The sequence below is a fragment of the Bidens hawaiensis genome, unplaced genomic scaffold, assembly GCF_021521415.1.
Source record: "Bidens hawaiensis isolate Kalapana, Puna unplaced genomic scaffold, B.hawaiensis_p1.1 tig00028759_1, whole genome shotgun sequence".
Classification (NCBI taxonomy): Eukaryota; Viridiplantae; Streptophyta; class Magnoliopsida; order Asterales; family Asteraceae; genus Bidens; species Bidens hawaiensis.
In genome coordinates this window covers 119,377-143,980 of record NW_027494709.1, presented here as the reverse complement: position 1 = coordinate 143,980, position 24,604 = coordinate 119,377, and the positions used below count along the sequence as shown (strand labels likewise).

The 24,604-nt window shown below is 35.0% G+C and overlaps 2 protein-coding genes and 1 pseudogene across 4 annotated transcripts; 1 reads left to right on the top strand and 2 right to left on the bottom strand.

The window, feature by feature from the left end:
• Positions 1–245: 245 nt before the first annotated feature.
• Positions 246–3,916, bottom strand: LOC143577623 (4-hydroxy-tetrahydrodipicolinate synthase, chloroplastic-like). 2 transcript variants are annotated; one of them, XM_077061405.1, is made up of 4 exons: positions 3,592–3,916; positions 1,998–2,078; positions 1,681–1,915; positions 246–997 (listed from the first exon to the last, which is right to left on the bottom strand). In XM_077061405.1, the coding sequence occupies exons 1-4, from the start codon at positions 3,690–3,692 to the stop codon at positions 302–304; spliced, it is 1,113 nt and encodes a 370-aa protein (XP_076917520.1). In that variant the 5' UTR covers positions 3,693–3,916; the 3' UTR covers positions 246–301. The 2 variants fall into 2 exon arrangements, with proteins under 2 accessions (XP_076917520.1, XP_076917519.1); XM_077061404.1 differs by having other exon boundaries at positions 1,998–2,088; positions 3,596–3,736.
• Positions 3,917–14,143: 10,227 nt separating this feature from the next.
• LOC143577627 (secretory carrier-associated membrane protein 3-like) lies at positions 14,144–18,084 on the top strand. Its single transcript, XM_077061408.1, has 13 exons — positions 14,144–14,223; positions 16,081–16,134; positions 16,221–16,319; positions 16,411–16,473; positions 16,552–16,585; positions 16,683–16,805; positions 16,912–16,974; positions 17,058–17,151; positions 17,231–17,276; positions 17,346–17,413; positions 17,511–17,559; positions 17,646–17,711; positions 17,819–18,084. The coding sequence occupies exons 1-13, from the start codon at positions 14,164–14,166 to the stop codon at positions 17,882–17,884; spliced, it is 885 nt and encodes a 294-aa protein (XP_076917523.1). The 5' UTR covers positions 14,144–14,163; the 3' UTR covers positions 17,885–18,084.
• A 1,648-nt stretch (positions 18,085–19,732) lies between these two features.
• LOC143577626 (UDP-glycosyltransferase 83A1-like) lies at positions 19,733–21,355 on the bottom strand (annotated as a pseudogene). The gene is made up of 2 exons (XR_013143143.1): positions 20,864–21,355; positions 19,733–20,794 (listed from the first exon to the last, which is right to left on the bottom strand). The product of XR_013143143.1 is annotated as a UDP-glycosyltransferase 83A1-like (transcript).
• Positions 21,356–24,604: the final 3,249 nt, after the last annotated feature.

The following is a 24,604-nucleotide window of genomic DNA, read 5'->3' as shown; positions in this document are numbered from 1 at the left end:
TTTTAGGACCACATTTTAAGGAACTTGATAACGTTATAAAAGAGGCCCACAAAATATTAGTTAACACAACTTTGTTTCATGTAGGATTTTTAAGTTGCTACAAAAATGTCTACTTTTTGGTGATTGTCTCACAAGAAAAACAATGACACAAGTAAACAAGTACTAAAAGATGCAATAACTTGAAGATAAAACAAAAACTTGTCTTAAACCCCAAAATGGGTAACATAACAGGCAAATCTTACAAAAACAAAGTAAGTTTATTTTCCATTATTATTAAACTAAATCAACTTAAAACTAATCACTAATATCTTTCCAACAAGAGAAAATCATCATTATCAAGAACCTCAACATCTTTATACCCTATGAAATGCTCGCGCCCGATCTCGTTAACCAAATTAACAAACTCGACCCTCTTCGCCAACGGAAGTGGCTCATACGGTAGCCGAAACACGGGCCTCACGACCCCGAGTTGAGCCAGGGCCGTGTTCAACCCGATAGGGTTAGGCTCACAAAACAACCATTTTATCAAAGGCTGAAGTTTCGCGTTAAGAGACGGATTCTTACCTTCATACAAGAGTTCCCGCATCAACCCGGGAATCAAATTGCTAGCAACCGATATCACTCCCGTAGCCCCGTGGTCCCACCTCGAATCGTGACACTCGTCGTCGTTTCCGCTCCAAGCGGTTATGTTGTTTTTGGTGTAGTGTTCGATTCTCTCGTGTCCGACACATTCTTTGACGCCGGCTAAGTTGGTGGTGTTTTCGGCAAGTGATTGGATGACACTTGGCGGGATATCTTGGCCCGTTCGGGACGGCACGTTGTAGATGATCGTGGGCCCCATAGGGAGGACGCATTTGAAGTGAGAAATCATGCCGTCTAGAGACGTTTTCCCGTAGTACGGGTTGATGTGAAGTGCCGCGTGCATTCCCACTGCGAAGCCTTGTTCGGTTGCGTGGATTGCTTCTCGGGTTGAGTTACTTCCCGTGTTTCCTATGACCTGAAATGTTAAAATGAACGGGTTGGGTAACGGGTCAAAACTCAAAAACAGTCTCATGTAGCCCAAATTGACCCGTTTAACACAGCTAGGCTTGCAAACAAACCGAGCAAACACGAACAGACCATGTTCATGTTCATTTGTTTTGAAAATTGTTGTGCTCATGTTTGTTTGTTGGTTAGCAGTATAAATGAACAAACATAACTATAGATAGATAAAAGACCATATACTAAGTGAAAACCAATTAAAAGTAAATGCGAACATTAATCTGTTGCGCCTAAAAAGTTAATAAAACTAGACAAAAATGTATTGGTGATGTTTTACTTACACAAACTAGAATAAATTGTAATGAACATGAAAAACTAGAAAATATAAAAACAAACGTAAACAACTTAAAAAATGTAAACGAGTGAACATAAATGAGTGTAACCCAACGAACATAAACGGACAAATGTTCATGAACATAAACCAACAAACGAGGCATACGTTCATATTCTAACTAAATGATTACACATTGTTGTTAGTGTTCGTTCATTTATCATACGCACATAAACAAACTTCCTACCAAATAGTTCACTGAATGTTCGGTTCGTTTACAGGCTTAAACACAGCCCAAATTAACCAAAATTTAAGTCGACTTTCCCAAAAGCAGTAAAAAACAAAAACAAGGAAAACGGTGTTTTGACCTTAATCGATGTGTCAAAGCAGTTAATGGTGTGACCAATAAGCATTATATGTTCATCCCAACTCATTAAATGGCCTTCACCGGTGGTGCCGCCAACAATGACACCTTCAACACCTTGTTCAATCTGCATATGCACCAAGGCATCATAAGCCTCTAGATCAAATCTCCCATCTGGTAAGTATGGAGTTTTAATAGCAGTTATTAATCTCAATGACTTAATCTCATCTGTAGAGGTCCTGATAACATAACAAAAGAATGTCACATTATAATATCAGAAACAAAAGGAGATGGAAACACTCATTTTAAACACACTGATACCTGTTTTTGACTTCAAAACTGCGCATCGGTAGGTGAAAATTGGGGATCACAGCTGCCTTTGGGGATATCCATCTTGCAGCCCTGTTTAACAGTCAAAATTCAACCATCAAACAAGTCATTATTATTCACTACATCAACTGAATTTATAGCAGAAGGTTTCTAATAACATATTATCAAATAATAGGGGTGTAAACGAGCCAAGACGCTAGCAAGCTACTAAAAATTGGATGGATAAAAAGCTCGAAACAAGCCGAGACTTATCAAGCCCGAACATTAAATAAGGCTCGCATATTTATCGAGCCCGAGCTTGAGCCTTGTAAGAGAAGATCAATTAGGCTCGTCGAGCCTTATCAATCCTAGCGTATTTAAGCCTTTTGGACTTCTATGCATGGTCTAAAAAGGCTTTCTGAGGCACGCCTCAAGGCTTACACCTCGGCAGCCTTGGTGGAAAAACGCATAAGAGGCTTAGCCTCATTAGGGTTTACTGAAACCTAAGCCTCGACCTTTGCGAGGCGCTGAGGCTTCGAGGCGAGGCATTGAGGCTTAAGCCTCACTAGAAGTTGTGAAATACGGAAATGTGCCAAAAAAAATTTCTGGACATTTTTTTTCACCCATTTAGCGCTTAGTGGACTTAATTAGAGGGCCAGCCCAACATTTACTGCTTGTGGACTTAAAAAACATCATCGTTTAACTGTAAATGGTTAGGGTTTATTGGCGTGCCTCCTTTCACAACAGCAACACAGACACAACAAAAAACTACTTTATGATGTTTGTTTTGTATTAAATTAGTGGTTGAACCATTTTATTATGTTTGTTTTATTACCAGATAAGGTTTTATAATATTCATAATGTTTATTTTATGTTAAAGTGCGACTTTTATAGATTATATATATTTTTTAATACTTTTTAATAATGTTTCGAGGCTTACGCCTCGAGAGTCTGACGGAAAACACCTTGAGGCTCGTTTCCGCCTTTTTAAACCTTGCTTCTATGTATTAATTTCACACTGAACAGCCGAGTTCGAGCCGAGCTATGGCTTGTTTAGTTGTTTAAGGTACTCTACACACGAGCTCAAGCTGAGCTTATACTCGTATAAGGTTTTTTCTCAAAAATGTATGAAAACAATAAAAATATAGGGGTGTGCATAAAACCGAAAAAACCAATCCAAAACAGAAAAAACAAATAGACAAAAACCAACGATTTGGTTTTATATTTTTTGTGAAAACCGAACTTACAATTTAGTTATGGTTTTGCGTAAATTAAAAACCCACCGAATCAAATGCATACATTTTTTTAAAAAAATTTATAAATTATAAAAAAACTTAATAAATATGTAACTCAAAACATTTTAGCCAAAATTTATAATCATCAATTACCCATAATATAACAAAATAATTCAAGCCCAAATTCATTATCTTGGACAATCAAAATTTAAAGCTCAATTGGCAAAACTGAAAAACCGAAACCAAACGGTTTTAACTTTTTCCCCAACCGAACCATGCACACCCCTAAACATAACAATCAAATTCCAAGAGAAAACAATCAAAAGAACAGCAAACCCATCATAGCATAGCATAACATGCATCAAGACTACCTAGTATTGGTCGAATTTGGGCGTACGGATCGGAAGGCAGAGTCATTTAGCCACGAATTCGAGCTCTTGAAAGCTGACATTTGCTGACACGCGAGAGACATGATGTTTCAATAATAATAATAATAAGAGATAAGAAGCAGAAGAATGGTTTGTGTTGTTAGTTTAAATAGAAATGCCGATGATTGTCGTAGTAATAATAATAATCGGTGTAGTGGTGGTGGTGAGGTGGCGGCGTAGGAGGTGGTGGAACATTGCCGTTGGTTTGGTTTGGTTTGGTTATGGATGAGGAGTGAAACTGGAACCCTAGACAGAGGTTATGGTTATAGCTTTCTCAATGCTTGCTTTTATTTATTTGTTTCTTTATTGCTATTATTATTTTTATATTGGTGTTTAATTTTTAAAAGCTGGATTTGTGGATAAATATTGTAGGCCACATGAATGTGAAAAGAAAAATATGAAGAATATATGATAAGAGTTAGGTCAAATTTATGTGTGAAAGGTTTAATACAAATTTTAGTGGAATTAGTTTTGAATAAAATTTATATCGGTGTGTAAATAGTAATAAGGACATATCAACGGTAAATTTCGAAATTTTATAAAACTTTATATTTCAAAAGTCATAAAAGAAAAACCAAATATGAGTAATATTTTTTTTTGTCGAAGTATAATTAATTATATAGAAACAATTTGCGCCGCCACCACCCTTTTTGAATGGCAAACCCTAACCTGCTAAAGACATACCCCTGCCCCTTTGGAGTCGACACATTGCTATGCACAACCCGTTGGACCTTGGTTAGGAAACGGATAACTTCCGGTGCCAAGGAGCCAAAGGTATCAAAAGCCAAGTAATAATAGTTATAATAATTAACTATTAAAAAAATAAGAATAACTAGATTTGGTTCAAAAGTTGTCTTTCAAGACGGAATCCGTTCAAATCTCATCGGTGAAGACGGTGTTCGTTCAAAACTCATCGGCGAATGCGGATTTGAAACAAGCGGATTGTTTTGATTGGCTCAAACAAAACTCGTCAGAGAAAACAAATTTGGTTCAAAATTTGTCTCCACCGACAGATATTGGAGGGTCTTTATAGAATCTTATAAAAAATAAGGTTGTTTTTGGTGTCTCTCCTAAATTGGGCAATTTTAAGAATTTTCTCTTCTAATAAGCGTTTGAATAGTATGATTATATGACAATGATTAGAGTGGGATTCGGTACAAATAAAATAAAATATTAAACATATAAATAATTAGTGTAATTACAGTTTTGAACTGGAGTAACTATTTTATACAAAATTAAATAGTGTAATAATAATTACTCTATTTCAAAAGTTATAGAGTTTCGAGTGTTAATAATATAATTACGCTAGTTATTTGTACACTTTTCACAATAAAAGTCATTTGTATTTGATCCATACACTAATGTGTATCTATACAATTGTTGATAACCGTGAAAACAAAACAACTTGTACTCAAGAGCGGTTGAAACACCAACTTATACCTTTTGGTAGACTTCTTAATCGTGTGTTTTGTGCTCCTAATCTTGACCTCTCCTCTGGAATCATTCCTAAATCCAAATCCCTCAATGCCACAACTCTTAAATGTATGACTTATCTTCCAACCTCCAAGAAACCTCTTCAAGGCATTGATGGTGATGTGGTTGAAGCCAAAGATGCCTTTGACCTTAATGTTGAAGCTTGTGCTCCACATATTGAGGCAACATAAAATACCATTAATATTGATCGTCCAATCACCTTCAAAGAATTTCAAAGCTTACAACATGGTGTTGCTCGTAATAAAATTCTATTGGACAAGATTGTTAGATACCTAAAGAAAGCGTAACATTCTAGGCAAATCCCACATCGGACGTGGACAAGAGAGATCTTTGGTTCATAAGTAAATATCCTGCCTTTTAAATAACCAACGCGTTTTTGGCTTAGCGGTAGTGGATGAGAGGAGCACTCCACAGTTAAGCGTGCTCAGGTGGAAGTAGTAGCAGGATGGGTGGTCTCCTGGGAAGTCTCCACCTGGGCAATCAAAAACAAATCCGTGAGCTCTTTGTGGACAAAGCGGACAATATTGGTGATGAGAGGGGTCAGATGTTACAAGTGGTATCAGAGCCACTCTTGTGGCCTTCGGGATGGTGGGGCAAACCTCATCAGAGACGGTGAGTCCCCGTGGATGTCGTGAGGTACACCTTAGGCAAATCTCACATCCTGGATGGGATGGTGGGGCAAACCTCATCAAGGACGATGAGTCCAAGGGGGGGTGTTTGTAACACCCTAGGCAAATCCCACATCACTCGTGGACAAGAGAGATCCTTGGTTCATAAGTAAATGTCAATCCTCTTAAATAACCAGCGCGTTATGGGCTTAACGGTAGTACACGAGATGAGATCTCCATAGTTAAGCATACTCAGCTAGAAGTAGTATTAGGATGGGGTGACCTCCTGGGAAGTCTCCACCTAGGCAACAAAAAACAAATCCGTGAGCTATTCGTGGGCAAAACAGACAGTATTGGTGGTGCGAGGGGCCAGATGTTAGAGAAAGCAATTCTGGATTGCTCTAGTTCGCCAGCTCATGATTATGTTGATTTCTTGTTCATGGTTTTTTTCATGACGGTCTGGTGATATGTTTTAAGACAATATTACTGTCACACCCCAACCTACGACGGAATGCCGGAGTACAAACCGTTAGATCACAGCTCAATAGACACTATCATGCAATTTATGACAATATCTAATTTATTTATTTACAATTTCCAAATCAAGTATACATTTTTTGTCCAAGTACAAAATTAATCCAAAAATAAATAATTCAAAACAATTGTCATTCTTTTATTAAGTAGCCTAATGTCCTTTCTAAATGATTTTCTCTTTCCCTTCAAATCAGATGATAACCCGCAATATGCGTAGAAAATATATAGGTTTGTCAAGATGGGGTTGAGTGAGAAAATCACCATTTTTTTATAATATGATATTATATGTATAAATGAGCAAACCCATACTGTGAGTATCAACAATTAAAAAAATGCAAATAATCTGTGTCGTTTGACCACTGCCACACAAATCAGGCTTGGCTACTAAGACATTATCAATGAGTTATGCTAGAATCAATGATGGACCTCTTCGAATGCTAGAATTAAACAAATAAGCAAATAACCAATAGTCATTTAATCGATCAACACACAATATTCACATTTTGCTAGTTGTATGGTATGTAATATGTAAAGTGTGAATAGGTACACATAAGTCCCCAAAAGATTTTAAAAGCAGTAATATAGAGGAGTGATTATTAACCTTATTAATTAAGCGAGTTTAATGATAATAAGAATGAAAACAAGAAACTTGAACTTTAATGTGCTGACTGAGCCGACGCGAATGGACCTGAAACTTGGAGACAATAAAGTATAATTAAAACCTAGAATAATGCAATTGGAGTCAGGTTAAACGGATGTGTAAAACTCAAGTTGTGATATTTTTAATATTTAAACGAGTTGGTACTGTTAAAAATCCGAACTTCGAGTCAAGAGTCGGGTTCTGATTAGTACACTCAAAATTCAATGATGAACAAAAATGACGAATAAAAAAGTCTTGACCGGAACGCTAGTTTTGACCAGAAAATAGAGAAATTGATTTGTCAAAATATTTGACTATTATGCCCTTAATGGGTCGGGATCAGCTTGACCACCGATACTCCCTCAATCTGAGAAATTGATTGAAGGATTTTTTTAATGACATAAAAACGTATGAAAACTCAGAAGACAACTTACCTGGACAAATATTAGAACTAGGAGAAAATTTGTGGTCAAACGTTCTTGAACTTGAAAGTCAACGAAGCAAGTATGAACTTGTTTAATCCTTAAGAAATTGATAAAGGATGAAGGAAATTTCATGGGTTTATGATATGGACGGCTGAATACAGTAGAATTATGGTTTAGGGTTGGGTTTTGATTAAGAATAATATCCCTAAATCTATTATGTGTGGGAAACATTTGATTAAGGTAACTGAATAACACAATTATAATGAAATCGGCTTAAATAAACCTAAGGATCTTAATTTTAGGGATTTAGGGTCGTTTATGAAGGATTATGCATAAAAAACGAATAAACTAGTTGAAAAAAACTGCTACATAGATATTAGAGATATCTTGAGAGGAATTCCTTGGATTTCAGAAAATGTGCTTTTTAGCCACTGTACTTCAGTAAATGCGTTTTATGCGAATTTAAGTGATTTTAAAGGTGAAATAGATCCAAAATAGCTATTTAACATTTTTAAACGTTTTAACCAAATTTATAACCTAAAAGTTTAAATGGGTCGGGTTTTCAAATGTTTTTTAAAATGTGCAAATGTTACAATTACTATGTTTAGGTTGTGGTTAATGTTAGTCACAAAGACATTTATGTTTGGTTGTTTTAACATTTATTAAATTATGATGGTTAATGATCTTGTATTTCAAGATCAAGTTTTGTTTGTAGATTAACCATTTTTTTAACTCTCATGGTTGTTTGCATACACATTTGTGTTATGATTATTTGGTTTTTGTAACAACCCAGCTACCGCTGCACCATAATATTGTTCGCTTTGTCCGGGACGTGCCACCATCGCCTCACGGATTTGCTTTTAGTTGCCCAGGTGGATCCTTCCTAGGAGGTCACCCATCCTCATACTACTCACACCTAATCACGCTTAACTGTGAAGTTCTCCTCTCATCCACTACCATTAAGCACCCAAAACACGTTATGACGGGAATGTATCCACCTCCCTATAAAGAAGGCTTAGTTCTCATCCCTAAACGATGTGGGATGTCACAATCCACCCCCTTAGGGGTCCAATGTCCTCGCGGGACCTGGCACAACTGGTCCGGCTCTGGCTCTGATACCATCTGTAACAACCCGGCTACCGCCGCACCATAATATTGTCCGCTTTGGCAGGGACGTACCACCATCGCCTCACGGATTTGCTTTTGGTTGCCCAGGTGGATCCTTCCTAGGAGGTCACCCATCCTCATACTACTCACACCTGAGCACGCTTAACTGTGTAGTTCTCCTCTCATCCACTACCATTAAGCACCCAAAACGCGTTATGATGGGGAATGTATCCACCTCCTTATAAAAGAAGACTTAGTTCTCCTCCCAATCGATGTGGGATGTCACAGTTGTGCTTATTTGTTCTGGATATATATTTTGCTTATACCACTTACTTTGTTTTGCGATTATTAAGCATGGTTTAAGGGGGGGATTATTTAAAATGGTTCTTCAATTAAAAGGGAACTTTATTTCAAGTCGTATTTTTTTCAGGAGGGGTGGGTATCTTTTTGACAATAACAAAAAGGGGGACATAAATTGGAAGATTAAATGAAGATTATTGAAGACATACAATTAACTTTTGAAGACTCGAAGATTTTAAAAGTTCTATGTACAACAACTACATGTTAAAGTTTGAAGACCTCCTTTTGAAGATCCATAACCGAACTTTTGAAGACTTGTGACTATTGATGATAACCAATGATCAAGGTGTGTGAAACTATTAACATAGCCATCAGTGTAGTTAATTCTAACCAATTTATGTAATTTAATAATATGTCTTCAATTGAGTTTTGTGATCATCAAAAAGGGGGAGATTGCTGAGAAAACAATCGTTTAAACTTTAATCAACATTAATAACTTAATTAAGATAAGGTGACATAAAATAGTTATAGTTCATCACTGATAACTATATGTCACACACATGTCTCTCAACACTTGATTGATGATCATTAGTTACCATTAGGCGACATAAATAATCAAGACTATACTCAAGATTAATATTATCAAATTTATGTATACTGTCACACCCCAACCAAAGGCGGTGGAACATGCCGGGGTGCAACGGATTGCCCAAGAACACAAGACACTATTTAAGTGACAATATTTAAACAACTCATTCACTTCATTTAATCATCAAAAGCAACACAACATCGTTCATGCAAAATAACACCAATGCAAGAATTTAAATTGTTCATTCTTTCAATTACCTAAATGGTCTCAAATAAAATAGCGTCTTTAAACTCTAATCAACCAATAATCAAACCTGTAACAATGCATAAAATATAATTTGTCAACACGAATGTTGGTGAACAATTTCATAGTTTTGATTACATATAATATTAGGCAAAATCCACAACTCGTATATGAAACTATAAATAAAAGCAACAATTGCGGTATATAAATCATATATAAATGAAGATCCTTTCTAATCGGTAACAACCGACATACTCGGATAATGAGGCCCTATTCTACTAGCACAAGGCTAAGATAGTTAGGGGTGCATATGTTCATAATTATTGAGGTTCAATAACAACATCAAAATAAACACTCGTGCACGTAAAGCATATGAAACACATAACACACAATAGAGCAAGTATTAAAATGATTTGAAAACTAATACCATAGAACTTATTAAAATAAGCCCGAGGATGGTTAGTTCGGTCTTGGTTCGGTCATTGACTCGGAATAAGCCCGAGGATGGTTACCACATACCCAATACCATAGAACTTATTAAAATAAATTTAGAAATGATAATACTTAAGTCTTACATACAACTTGTTAATAATAAAGTATTTAGACAAGAGTTCGGTTTTGGTTCGGTCTTTGACTCGGAATGAAACCGAGGATGGTTGCCACATACCCAAATACCATTGAACTATTAAAATGATTTGAAAACTCAATTTACTAGAAACTAAACAGTTATAATAAGCTTAAACAAATTTAAAGTGTTAACAAGGACTATAATAGTCCTTCATGTAACCTTGCTTAGCAATACACCTAAACCGATCATGGCCGGAGAAGGAAAAGCCAAGGAAACAAGGGAATTATGTTTTAAACAAATTATAATAACAAGCTTTAATTAACAAGAATTAGTTAGAACAAAGATTAACATTAGTTTGACCTTGAGAAGTCATACTATCAAGAGTTTGAAAGATGAATACTTAGATCTAGATTGAGAGAGTTTTAAGGAAGAATGTGTTACAAAATGGGTGCATTGGACTTGTATTTATAGTGGAAAAAGCAAATGTTACCTATAAGAGTTATGCATGCATTTTGATTGGTAAAAATGGTCAAACTAGGTGGATGGTGGTGGAAAAAGTAAGGGTTATCCATTAGTTTAAAACACCCATTTAGCTTTGATTGTTTGGCGATTTGGGTCCCTGAAGTTCGCTTTAAGTCGTTTTTAATAATAAAAGGATGTTTTAAAGCACCGCAAAGGGTGTTTTCTTGATCTGAAAATTGTGAAACATAAATCTATTAAAGAGGTAAGTAAAACTTAAATGTGGAATGAGTTGAAACTTTGGTTGAAGATGATAAAGTATGTTTAACCATTTGGGTGAAATACTTGGGTTGTGTTGCATGGAGAAGTGAGAAGTGATGGGCATGTTTTAACATATGTTGACCAACATTAGATGCCAAAATACCAAGACAATAACCACACGTAATGTTCATATTGGTAAAACAATTGTGAAGTGGACTGGGCTTCCACGGTCATGGAAGCGACCTTCAGGTCATCTGTCCCTTAGTCTTGTCTCTCACATACTTTCCTATAAATAGAAGACTTGTTCAAATAAGTCTTCACCCCTTTACTCTACAACATTTACACACACACACACACTTCATGGTAGGGGTGAGCACAGTTTGGTTCGGTTATTGGGTGAAACCAAAATCGAAAGCAAAACTATCGGTTATTTTAGAATACCAACCGATCAGTATTCGGTTTTCGGTTATTTTCGGTTCGGTGTCGGTTATTTTCGGTTTTTTAGTGTGAGTAGACATTACAAAAAAAATTCAAAAACATAGAATACCTCATATATATTGAATTCAAAATACAAAGACAGGCACGTGTTATGTAGAACCAAACAAATACAAAGTTATTCAACAAAGTTGTTAATAAAAAACACTAAAAGTTTGGTCTAAATCTTCATTCATTATCTTATTCATCTTCATAGTTTAGACCCAAGCTTCATCATCTTCATAATCTTCATCACCGTCAATGGTAGATTCTTTTGGTGTTTTGTTTCCGGTTATAACATCTTAAAAAAACACGTAGAAAACACATGTTCAATTAATCGGTTCGATTCGTTTTTTTTAAATGGATAACCGAATCTAAACCCAAATTTGGTTTTTTGAAAAACTGAAAACTTAACCGTCGGTTAATGCTTCGGTTCTTTTGTTTTATGTTATTCGGTTTCAGTTCGGTTAATTCGGTTTTCTGCTCACCCATACTTCAAGGCTGATCTATTCCATTATTCAAAGCTAGTCAAGCTTTAATTATCCAGAGAAAAGGTTAAAAGTGTAGAGCAAAAAAATAGCTTTTCTAAGCTATCATCCAACCAACTTACTTGTAATTTGAGGGGAAGGGTCAATACTAGTTGGTGATTTGAGGGGCCAACTTACTTGTAATTTGATGTTGTTCTAGTGTTTTGATAAGTGAGGAATCATCACTAGTTGGTGATTTGAGAGTGGAACACACTATCTTGACATAGTGTTATTTTGTTGGGTTGAGAACCCTATCTTAATATAAAGTTAATTAGTTGTTAGGTGAAGACTCACTATCTTGTTATAATGAGATTAGAAGAAATTGTAAAGCTAAGTACTCGTTGTGCTTGTTATAATGATATTAGAAGAAATTGTAAAGCTAAGTACTCGTTGTGCTTGTTATAATGAGATTAGAAGAAATTGTAAAGCTAAGTACTCGTTGTGCTTGGTGAAGAAGGTGATCACTTCCTTTGAAGAGTGAAACTTTTGTATTGGTGATCCCTACCATTTTAGGGAGACAACTAGTGAAAAAAATCTCGATTGAGGACCGGAAAGAGTACGTAAAGTGAATTATTTAACATTCACTTGAACCTCTAAAATCCGGTTATGTCATCTCTACCACTAACTCCTTACTTATTTATGAATATTATTATAAGTTGTAAAAAGTGTTTAACAAAGTCATTAACTTCTTAATAATCAAATTAAGATAAATCCTATTCACCCCTCTAGTTTTCAACGTATTCTAAATTTTATTAAACCTGAAAGATGATAGACAGCATTAACCTTGTTATGTACTATACATTTGTATAAGTTAAACTTAATTTAAATTTGTAATATTATATTATATATTTAAACGTCTTAAGAAATCTATAGTAATAAATATTTATTAGTCAATTCAGTTGATGCAATGGCATTCTTATAGTGCTAAATAGAATTAGCAGTCGAGCACCACCGACTTTCTTTAATTTTCTAATATTTGTAATTATGAAATAAGCTGACTTTCTGTAAGAATAAACAAATAAATAACATTAAAAAAACAAAATTACAATTGTAATTTGTATGAAACCAAGGGTGTCCATTAGAAATTAAATTGTATAAGGACTAAATGTATTGTAATTTAACAAAAGACTAAAATTGTCAACTAATCCACACCTGTGGTCAAAATTGAAGACATCTTATTTTTGTTGCCCACGTTTAACTCCATTCTAGAACCAATTTAATAATAGTCATCAAACATTCAATAGACTAAATAATCCAGGATGGAGTTGTTGAACCATTCAACCTTCATCGCCAACTCCAAATGGGTCTTTAATAAATTGATTTTATAATTCAATAGATTAAATCTATAGTTGTAAGTGACCCGAGTTCAAGTTTTCGTTCGACACAAATTTTAAACCAAGTTCAAACATATTTTGATGGCTAACATGTTTTGAGGTGTATAATGAAACACAATTTCAAGTTTTTCCTTTTTATTAACACAAGTGGTACAACAACCTACTTTATCTAGACACAACGATAAAACAACTTATATATTATTAGCGGAGTTAAAAAGTTTTCACGACACATCCAATTTATTTAATTTTCTATGACAACGTAGATTCTAAATAGCTTCTCTTTATTATAATTTTTGGAGTAGCAAATGCTTGTGGACCCAGGATCACCCATCCGTCCGGAAAACAGAACGTGATGACCTGACTCACCCATCTAAAAAGGAACTCAAAAGTGAGAAAACTCCCTCACTCTATCCAAAGTTAAATGCTTCATGTGAGACTCAAACTTACGGCCTTTTATAAAAAAAATCATTAGGCTAGTGATGGACTAGTTAACCTTTTATAATAACTATTCATCTTTATTAATTATATATATATTTTTTTTCTACAAAGACAAATACCAAACGAGTAGTTGGTACGGTCTTGTAAATATTATATTCAATAATAAGAAAAAAGAATAAACCATTTAATAAAATATAGTCTTATCATAAATTCATAATTCATAATAGTGTAGCCGACGAAGAAGTTTTGTAATCAGGTTTGATCTGTTAACATCAAATGTTTAATGATTTTATAAAGAATAAACAATTTATATATAAAGCGGTCAATTTAAACACACAGACAATTCGTCATCATACCTTTTTCTCTTCTCGTATTTCAACACGCCTTTTATAAGTTGGTTTTTTTTTATTTATTTCTGTTTCAAGGTTTCTCTAAACTTTGCTTTGTTATTCCCAATTCAATTCATTAATTCCCATCTCATCGACATAAATAATTTGGTTTGGTAAGGGTAGTGATGGCTGGTCGTTATGATCCTAACCCCTTTGATGATGGCGAAGATGTTAATCCTTTTGCTGTAAGTTATTATTATTATTATTAATATTATTATTATTAGTTATATATATATATATATATATATATATATATATATGCTTTCCATTGAAATTTAAGTTCATGCTGTTTATGCTTTGATCAGCGGTTACTTAGTTATGCTTTATGATTGACCTTTGTTTATGACTGATCGAAGTTGCTTTCTGTTGGTTTGATTTGATTCCTTGAATTATGGTTCCCGGTCGGTCGATTAACATGTCCCGTTCAATAAACAAGTCGGGTTTAGGTTAACCCGTATAAAACACAGGTTGGGTTTGGATTGACCGGCTAACCCGTTTAAGTATTTAAAAAAATATATAAAAGCTTTTATAATTTTATAATAATTGTTTTATTTTTGTTTTTATCATTTATCATCTTAATATGAAAATACACTTACAATTTCCCATCCATTTTTTAAAGATTTCTATTTTTTATATTTATAAAATTAAGAACTATTCATATTACTCATTTACTCTATGATTCTAAATTCTATCTAGAGCATATTGCAGTTTGCGTCCCTATGGTTTTGGGGCGGGGTCCGGTTGCAATTTGCATCTATGTGCTTTAATTAGATGCAGTTTGTGTCCTTCCCATCTATTTCCCTCCAAATTCAAATAATAATTTACATCTCAATCATCCTAAACCAACCATAGCATTACTAAAACTAATTAAAAAGTGGCTGGGGTGTCTCCGTTGGTGGGGCTGAGAGACAGTGGTGGGGCTGAGAGATAGTGGCTTCGTACCGGGACAGGCGGTTTTGAGAGCGGAGTCTAGGAAGGTTGCTAAGCATGAGACATCGTGTTTGGAGAATCAACACGTGTTCATTCCATTTGCCTTCGACACTTTTGGATCCCTAGCTCCCGAGGCGGTTCGCTTCTTGGAGCGGGTGCAGAAGGTGGTCCACAGTGACTCGCAGAGCCCGAGGAACCAAGGATTTATATTTAGTAGAATAGGCTTTGCGATTCAAAAGGGGATAGCGGCGCAGCTTGTTGCTCGCTTACCCATTATCCAGATGTAGTTCGGTTTGTGTTATATATAAAAGAATCAATATTTTCTATTAAAAAAAAAATTAAAAAGCATCCATAATCATTACAAACTAAGGTACCATTAGTTACATACAAGCCGATCGACAACAGTGAAATTGATCAAGAAAAAACAACAATCAAGGAAAACCGGTTATAAAAATACATACTTGCTTTTAGCAAAAAACCTTGATTAACTCCACAGTGAGACATAATACACTTGCCGGTATCACGCTTATAACTAGTCAACATCTATGAGTCATTTAAAAAATGGGTTAAATGGATATTACGTGTGTGCAGGTTAGGGCTGAAATCTTTAACACAAATATTAATATGGGACGGGTTCGTGTTGCACATTTCAACCCGCCAACCCGACATCCTTGTAGTTGTAGACTTTAGTTACTGGTTTAAAAATTTATAAAGCCCTATGCCCCTATGTATAGGAGTGATTCCTTGTTTCACATGATCATCGACTATGTTCAATGTTTTTAACTCTTCTGAAATTGCATATAATCGGTGATTTGTTAAATTTTAGTGATTAAAGCTGATTGATGCCAATTCTGTCTAGTTTTAAGCTATATAATCTATTATTTTTTTGTGGTTTATATATGTTATCTGCAGCATACATAAATGATGTATGAAATTTGTGGTCAATGGTGATATAAAAAAAGTCAAAACTGAGAATTTCAGATCAAAATTTTGATCAAGGCCCATTTGAAAGACAATTTAAGAATGCTGTTTCAGTCATTTTACTTACAATCAAAGTTACACCAAATCGGTATATACAACAATTTCAAGTTTTGTCTGTATAACATGACCAGGATCAAAAAGGCAACGGCAAGACAAATTATAGTGGAGGTTCTTTCTACACATCAGTAAGCACATAATTAGTTGCACTTTATTCATCAAGTTAAATCATGCTTTTTTTGGTTTTTGATTTTGTTTATTTACTTTTTATCAGAGTGTTCCTCCTGCTGCAAACTCTAGGCTTTCACCTCTTCCGCATGAACCAGCAGATTTCTATAATAGTACAGTTGACATTCCTCTCGATACTGCTTCTGTACGTTCTACAATTTACATTTTATGAATTTATTACTTTATCTTTTCATGATTTTATTTTGTCACATTTTGACGACAATGGAATGTTAAAGGATTTAAAAAAGAGAGAGCGAGAGCTGCAAGCCAGGGAAGCTGAGCTCAAGAAAAGGGAAGAGGTAAAATATTATATTCTTATGCGCGAAATTATATATTAAGACAAATTATTTTTATCAAGTATTTATAACTGTTTGCAGATTGTAAGACGAAAAGAGGAGGCTGCTGCTCGAGGTACTTCATTCTTTTTCATCTTTGTCACATATGTATGCATATCCGTATATGTTATATATGTACATGATTGCCGTATATTCAACGTCTTTAATTTCAGCGGGTATTGTTCTCGAGGAGAAAAATTGGCCACCGTTTTTCCCAATTATTCATCACGATATTGCAAATGAGATACCGATTCATCTGCAGAAATTACAATATGTTGCATTCAGCACATACTTAGGTATGAGTTTTATTTTTTGCATACAAATTTCACTCCTTCGATAATACGAGTAATTATTTCTTGCTCAATAAAATAAATAACCCACCCGTATAAATTTGCAAAACAGGGTTGGTTTTTTGTCTATTTTGGAACATTATTGCTACAACAACAGCATGGATTAAGGGAGAAGGTTTGTGTCGCTCAGCCACATTCGAGAGGGTAAAACCGTCATTCACCTACTCTAATATGTTTTCTTTTATCATTCCGTTACAGACCCGAAGATCTGGTTTCTTGCAATCATCTACTTCATATTAGGTGTTCCACTTGCCTATGTTTTGTGGTACCGACCACTTTATCGTGCTTTTAGGTAAATCTTTATTACCATCAAATATTTTTAATGACTTGCGACTCAAGTAACATATTAACATTGCAAATTGTGTTTGTAGGAATGAAAGTGCATTTAGGTTTGGTTGGTTCTTCATGTTTTACTTGGTGAGTCGATCTTCTCGGGTGATTTAACTTTTTGAACCACAGTTTTCTAACCGTTTCTTGTTATTTTAGTTGCACATAGGATTTGTAATCTTTGCTGCGGTCGCTCCTCCCATTGTCTTCAAAGGAAAATCTCTCGCGTGAGTATTGTATTTAAATTTTAAAGTTATTTATAAAATATTCCCGTTTTCTTAATTCCGTTTTTATTTATTTATTTTTTTTTGTAATTTGGAACAGAGGTATCCTACCAGCCGTTGATCTTATAGGTGATCAAGCTTTGGTCGGGGTATGTCTATAACTTTATATCCTATTTTTTATTTATTATATATTCATATTTCTTGTATTAATATTTTATAATATTATGGCGCATAGATCTTCTACTTTCTTGGGTTCGGGTTTTTCTGTGTTGAGGCGCTACTAAGCGTGTGGGTTATTCAGGTTCGTATCAGTATTTTAGTACTTTGACTAAAATGTCAAAGGTTTGACTTTTTCAAAGAACATAAAGAATTGAACCCGAATTTGATATACTATCTGTGGTTATGCAGCAAGTATACATGTATTTCCGAGGGAACGGTCAGGCTGCAGAGATGAGGCGTCAGGGTGGTCGGTAAGGGCTGCGATATGGGTGTGTATGTACACGATTTGTTATTTATGATGATTTTGTGATGATGTCATAGTTGGATTTACATACTGAGATGTTTTGGTTTGGTAAAGATATGGTAGCTTTTTTGCCTTTGTAAATCTGGTATATTGTTCATTACAGGAGTTGGTGTTTTTCATTTTTATCATTTATATATATTTGTTGTTTGAAGTATTTAATTGCGAGTTTAAAATATTCATGTCCCTTTTCATGCTTAAAACCTTTAAAATTTACGCATGTGGCGACACACACGTAATAACTAATAATTTAAGATTATGTGTATAGCCGTATAGATGTAACAACTTAGCTTTGATGATGATTATGTTTTTGAAAAATTGATCCAAATGAGTATGATACGATCTTATTATTATTATTATTATTATTTAAGTTTATTTTTTATTTAGTTTCTTATTGTAGTCAAATTATGTTTCCATATTGTTTATCTTTTCTATTTTTATTTCTTTGTTTTCCTATATATTGTAATATTTGTTTGAGAAAAAGAATAAGAAAGAATTATTATCTTGGGTAATTTTCTCTTCTTCTCTTGTGTTATTGGGAGATTGACGGTTGTCTCGAATAAACCGTAACAGAGTATTTATGTGGAAAAACTTGGATCAAATGAAAATGATCATTCATGTGCCTAACAGATCTAGCAAACAGTTATAAGCTTATACTTGCATTACGTAATCTTTATGTCATGTGTAATAATAATTACAAGTACATATCTTTAGACCGTATAAATAGAAAGATATTCTTCAATGAAAGTGTCCCCGGTTTCACGACTGCAAGGAGATTCAACATTCAAAATGAAACAATTAGAATTTGCATATCAAGTGATATGCAAAAGATAGAGATGAAAACATATATATTGCACCTTCTGTGAATAGCAATGACCACCCAACCAGGACATCCTCATAGCGTCAATGCTTATGATAACCTTAATTTAGACAACATCTATCTTAATAGACACCCTTGAAGATTCATATTAAAGAAATCAGCATACCCTAAGAAGAAGACCATTACAATTTACAAGTCTTCTCTTTGATTGTTTTCTCTATATGTTGAATCAGGCAATGTGATAACATGTTTATATTATATTATCTCTAAAGAGGGTTATACACTTGTAATATTAGTTTGCCTTAGGATTTGTTACAAGTTTGTTACAAGAAGATGATCACCGACACCGGCCATTTGAACATACTCACCGATTTCTGTTGTCATCTTGGCATACTGTTCCCAATCATCCTGTGGTTTTTTTATGGTCATCTTCAACCTTTTTATCTTTGCGGGTTTAGAAAACAGATGGACGAATTCTTGTGGTGGCAAGGCTCTATATTTATACGTGACATCTGACATGTGGATGTGGTAAGCCTAAAATTATGCCCGCTTCTCTTCAGTCCTGATCACTACCCCGCTTCGCTTATCAACAACTGATTGTGACAATCTCTGTAAGTTAATAATGATTCGTGTTCTAGAACTGTCACTAACCACTAGAAAACAAGAGAGTGATTGCTAAAACGTTGTGAACTGGCGCATCTAGAAAAATAATTGTCAAAAATATGAGAAAATGTCACTTTGGACGGCTGGTATCAAATTCTGAAATAACCATCTATTTAACACAGCCATGATTGCTCGAAATTGTGGTTATTGATCATATATGGTGCGGTTAGACGACCATGGTCTATGTTATTAACAATTATCCTATACTAAGTGCACCGTGATTTAACCGTCTATTTCTAGAATTAAGGAAGGAGTGACTTTCACACAATAGGAAATGAAACCACTCCAATACTTTCATGACTGGATTAAGCTTCTTTCGATTCGTGTTTAGCCACTCATATCCAGTTTATAGTCCATACAAACAATGTAAAAACAAAATCAATAGGAAACATACATGAAAATTACATAACTTATACATATTTTGTGAGCTACAACATAAGTTAAATGTTGTGCACCATCACATTTGCAGGTTCATTCACATGACAATGATCATATCCTCCCTTTACCCAATCAATGAACTTGTTAAGATTTTTATTGGAGGAATTTCCTGCTCGGACGCAATCCATCACTTTTCCTTGCAAATTCAAGGCATTTTCTTTGATTGTGTTGTTGTTGAGCAAGTGCTCCACTTTACTCTTGATTTCTCCTCGAGTAACAATGCCAATTTCATCCTGTTTCAAACCCACTCCAGTTTTCCAAATGTCACATATGTATGTTTTGTTAAAAAACTGATCGGCAAAGTAAGGCCAACATAAGAAAGGAACGCAATTGCTGACACCTTCCATTGTAGAGTTTCACCCACAATGACTCATGAAACAAGCCACTGACGGATGTTTTAGGACCTCCTGCTGGGGTGCCCAGCTGACCACTTTCCCATGAAAGCCTATTCTCTCCATGTACCCACTTGGGTAGACATAGTCCGTATCGCCATTTACTCCAGGTCGAACAACCCACAAGAATGGTCTTTTCATATCCTCGAGTGCCAACGCCAACTCTTCAAACTGGAGTTGGTCAAATATTGTGAAGCTCCCAAATGCCACATAAATGACCGAGCTTACCGGTTGTTGATCAAGCCATCTTAGGCAAGATGAGTCTTCAGTCCAGAAGTGGCCTACTTGCTTTGTGGATTTGTTGGTCGCCAAAAGTGGACCTATTGGCAACATCTTTGGAAATAGAGCGAACGCCCCAGGCTCCAGCTCCATGGTTGAGTTGCAAATTATGTGGTCCGCAGCTTCTGCTGCTTCTTTACCTTCAAGAACAGCGAATTCAAATATAAGTTGGTTTGTGGCCGGATCGCCTACACAAGCCCATAAAAAATTTGCAGGGTTCATGGATGGCATGGAGGTCGAAAGCTGAACCATTTGATCGGTTATAGGTTCCCCTGAAAGAAAAGATTCATTGCGTAAGGCTAAATACTTAGTTTTGTAAGTCAATAAAATAGTTATCTCACCTTTGTTGTTTATAACTTCATCATCCATCATCTTTTGAACGCTCTTGATCAACGCCAAGGCTGCAGCAGAGCTCGGACAAAAGAGTGCTAGTCTAACACCTGTCTTCCGAGCAACTCTTGAAACCCATCCCATGTAACAATCCGCAATGATGCATGTAATTTTCTCGGCATCATTTGTGTTAATATCATTTATTAGCTCTTCTAGTTTGGTTGGCATGAGTTGAAACATTGTTTTTGTCAACTTCCCAAGATCATTCCTGTCTTCAGTTGGTTGCGTCCCATCTGAGATCGAAACCATTTGCATCAAATCATTTCTACTGTCCGTCTCTACACAAGCACTCATAACCTGTTTGTGAGTAAACTCTGTGTTCACAAACGTGACCTTTAGACCGTAGCTAGTGAAGCATCGTGCTGCCTCCATAAGAGGAATCACATGGCCTTGCGCCGGATAAGGTATAACTAGAACATGAATATTTTTCATTTTTGTTTCACTTGCGGTACGTTCTTCACAAGTAATGACTCCTTTGTTAATATTCCTTTGGATATATATATATATATATATATAGATATATAAATGGCTGAAGTTTAAACTGCTCAACTAGATCATGTATGTAATTGTTTAATACTGATATTTGTTCCTTCTGGATAAAATAATATAATCATAAGTCTGTTGTTTCTCTTGAAATGATCATATCTACAGCTCCAAAATATAATATACAAATCAAGTAATGACAACTACCCAAGAGGTTACGGTTCGAGATCACTACAAATATCAGCATAAGAGATATCGACCGATAGAAACTATTGCAAAATGAAAATAAGCCTGTATAAAATATAATTTATATTTTTTAGGACGGAGTCTCTGTCGTTCATTCTGTCGCAAAATGGAAGATCAATATTTGTTTAGGACAAGCTTTAGTAGGAGTTTTCGAGAATGTTCAATATCTATAGTATGGCGCATTGGCGCCACCGTAGTGCATCAGCGTGTATTCGATTGGTGTCACTTAAAATCGTTATGATAAGGACACTATATTAAAAATAAGCGGTCAATGCGGAAAACGTAGCGACGCTCAATAAAAAGAATTAACATGTTAGAAAAACAAATATAATACTAGCAACAATTTTTTGTTAAAAAGGTCGGTAATTCGGTGCCATTTAAGTTTGTAACGGCAAGTCGGCAAACAATAATAAATCCAAAAAACAAATGTGTGACTGTCCAACAAAACATTGTCACGCGTACATATTATAATCAAAGCGACACGAATTCGATTGGTATTGGTACTGACACTAAACCCAAATACTAAACTAGTAAACGCCCATAATATTTTAAAATGACTTATAATACAAAGAGTAACATTTTAAAATGACGTTTATTAGGTCGGTTTAGGTGACGTTACAAACGACACTGAAACTAAAAAAAGAAAAACATGCATAGCTTATGACAAAAAAATATAAAAATTAAGTTTATTTGGTCGGTAAAACTTGATCGTTGCGGCAGTAAGTTGACGCGAATACAGTCTGTGTCGGTAACATACATTACAGTTCGGAACTAAAAAACAAAAATCGTATAACTTTTTATACAAAAAATAATAATAACAATAATAATAACAACATATTTAAAGCGATATTTATTTGGAAGGTAAAACCCGGGCGTTTCAATGTCGATTCGACGTGAATTCGCCCGACTACGATTACGTTAGTTACTGTGCATAGACTAAAAAATAAAAAAAATAATATACGACTTTAGTGAAGTCGGGCATCATTTTTTATCTATATAATATAATATAATTACATAGCATAACATAATAGTATGTTAAAACGATTACTTTTGTGTTTATTTGGTTGCATTTTGATATGATACATGTATGTGACATAATGACATTATAGTCTTTTGAGTTGCAGTTTGCATCTATGTGGTTTTGAATGGGGACCATTTGCGCCCCTCTATAAAAGAATGAATTGTTCGTCTTTATGTTTGTTGGGCAGTATTACATTGCGCCCTCCGTCATCTTTTAATTTAAAAATATGCTGAAAAGACTTTTATTTTACCATTTTAAGATGTTCAAGTTATGTGATTATGTCCATACGCTTTGCATGCATGTAGTATGCATCCCTTCACGAGATGTAACATCCCAAATATTATAATAAAGAAAGTTGCGTCGAGTTGTCGTGAGATAAAAACTAATTAATATTAATAAAGAAAAGATCATGGACTTGGATTAATTAAGGTGGATTAAAGGGTAATGGGACTTAGGTCCATGGGCTTTAAGGGATATAAATACTCCCTTAAACCATCCTAAAACCCTAACTCCTCATTCCATCTTTCCATAATCTCTACACACTCAAACACACACACACACACACCTCTTTGTTAATCGCAGCCGAGAGAGGAAAGGGAAGAACGAGATCGTGCGAGCGTGAGTATTAATATATCTTCCATATACAAGATATACGCAAGATCTAGAGTTCATAACCGAACTAACCGCGACCAAACGAATCCGGCAAGGTATGTTTTGATCGTAAAGTTTACATTTTATAAACGGTTAGCCTTGGAACTTGAACCTATAGTAGATCGGGTATAAATGAGTATTAAAGTAACAAACTTGATGTTAGAAACGAACTTAATAAACCCGCGGCTAGGCACGCTCGTTTAAAATAAATCTTGGATCTAGTATTGAACGTTTTAGCTTAAAGGTCCAAACTTTATGCGTTTTCGGGCCGAGTCTTATCCAAATATGACCATGGGAAGGTTCGCAGGAATGGTTAACATCATATCGAAGGGTTACGGATTGAACAGAGGTGTTATGGGGTTAAAAATCAAAACCTGTCGCTACTGTAGATAACTTCGCCGAATACGTTCGCTTAATACTAAGTTCGCTTATACTAAGTTCGCTTATACTAAGTTCGCTTGATACTAAGTTCGCTTAATACTAAATTCGCTTATACTAAGTTCTCTTGATACTAAGTTCGCTTAATACTAAGTTCGCTTATAATAAGTTCGCTTAATACTAAGTTCGCTTAATACTAAGTTCGCTTATACTAATTTCGCTTAATACTAAGTTCGCTTAATACTAAGTTCACTTAATACTAAGTTTGATTAATACTAAGTTCGCTTAATACTAAGTAAAAGAAATCTGATACGATAGGACGAGTTTTGATACGTGTAACTCATATACAGTTAGCCGAGCTCACTTAAGGAAAGATTACCGGAGAAAGAAGCAGAGTTCAGGTGAGTTTCTAACCCCATTCATTGTTATGTTTTTCGGTGCTGTGTGCATACTCGATGTGATTAGTTAATACACTTACCTTAAGTGGTAAGTGTATGCTATATATGATATATGTTATAGATATGAATGATTGCTTGTCGGTACGTGAACGATCTTCGGATATCGCGCGTACTGTCAGGTTATAAATAAAGATATGAATATTATATATGGATGATGTATGATCGTTATGAATGAATGCTTGTCGGGGCGTGAACGATCTCCGGATATTGCACGTACCGACAAGGAGTATGATTGTTAAATGAATGATGTGAAGAACGCCTAGAGCGTTCTTATGCCATGATATATTTATTGTATATGCGAAGTAAGAGTATGCAGGTACAAGAATGGTATGTGAGTTCTACGTCTGACGTAGTAAGTTAGGTTGACAAATCCCTCGAACTTTCGTTGGACATAGACTTGGCATGTGATGGCGTAGTTAAGGACTGCGGGCCTTATACGTGTTATAGATGATAGA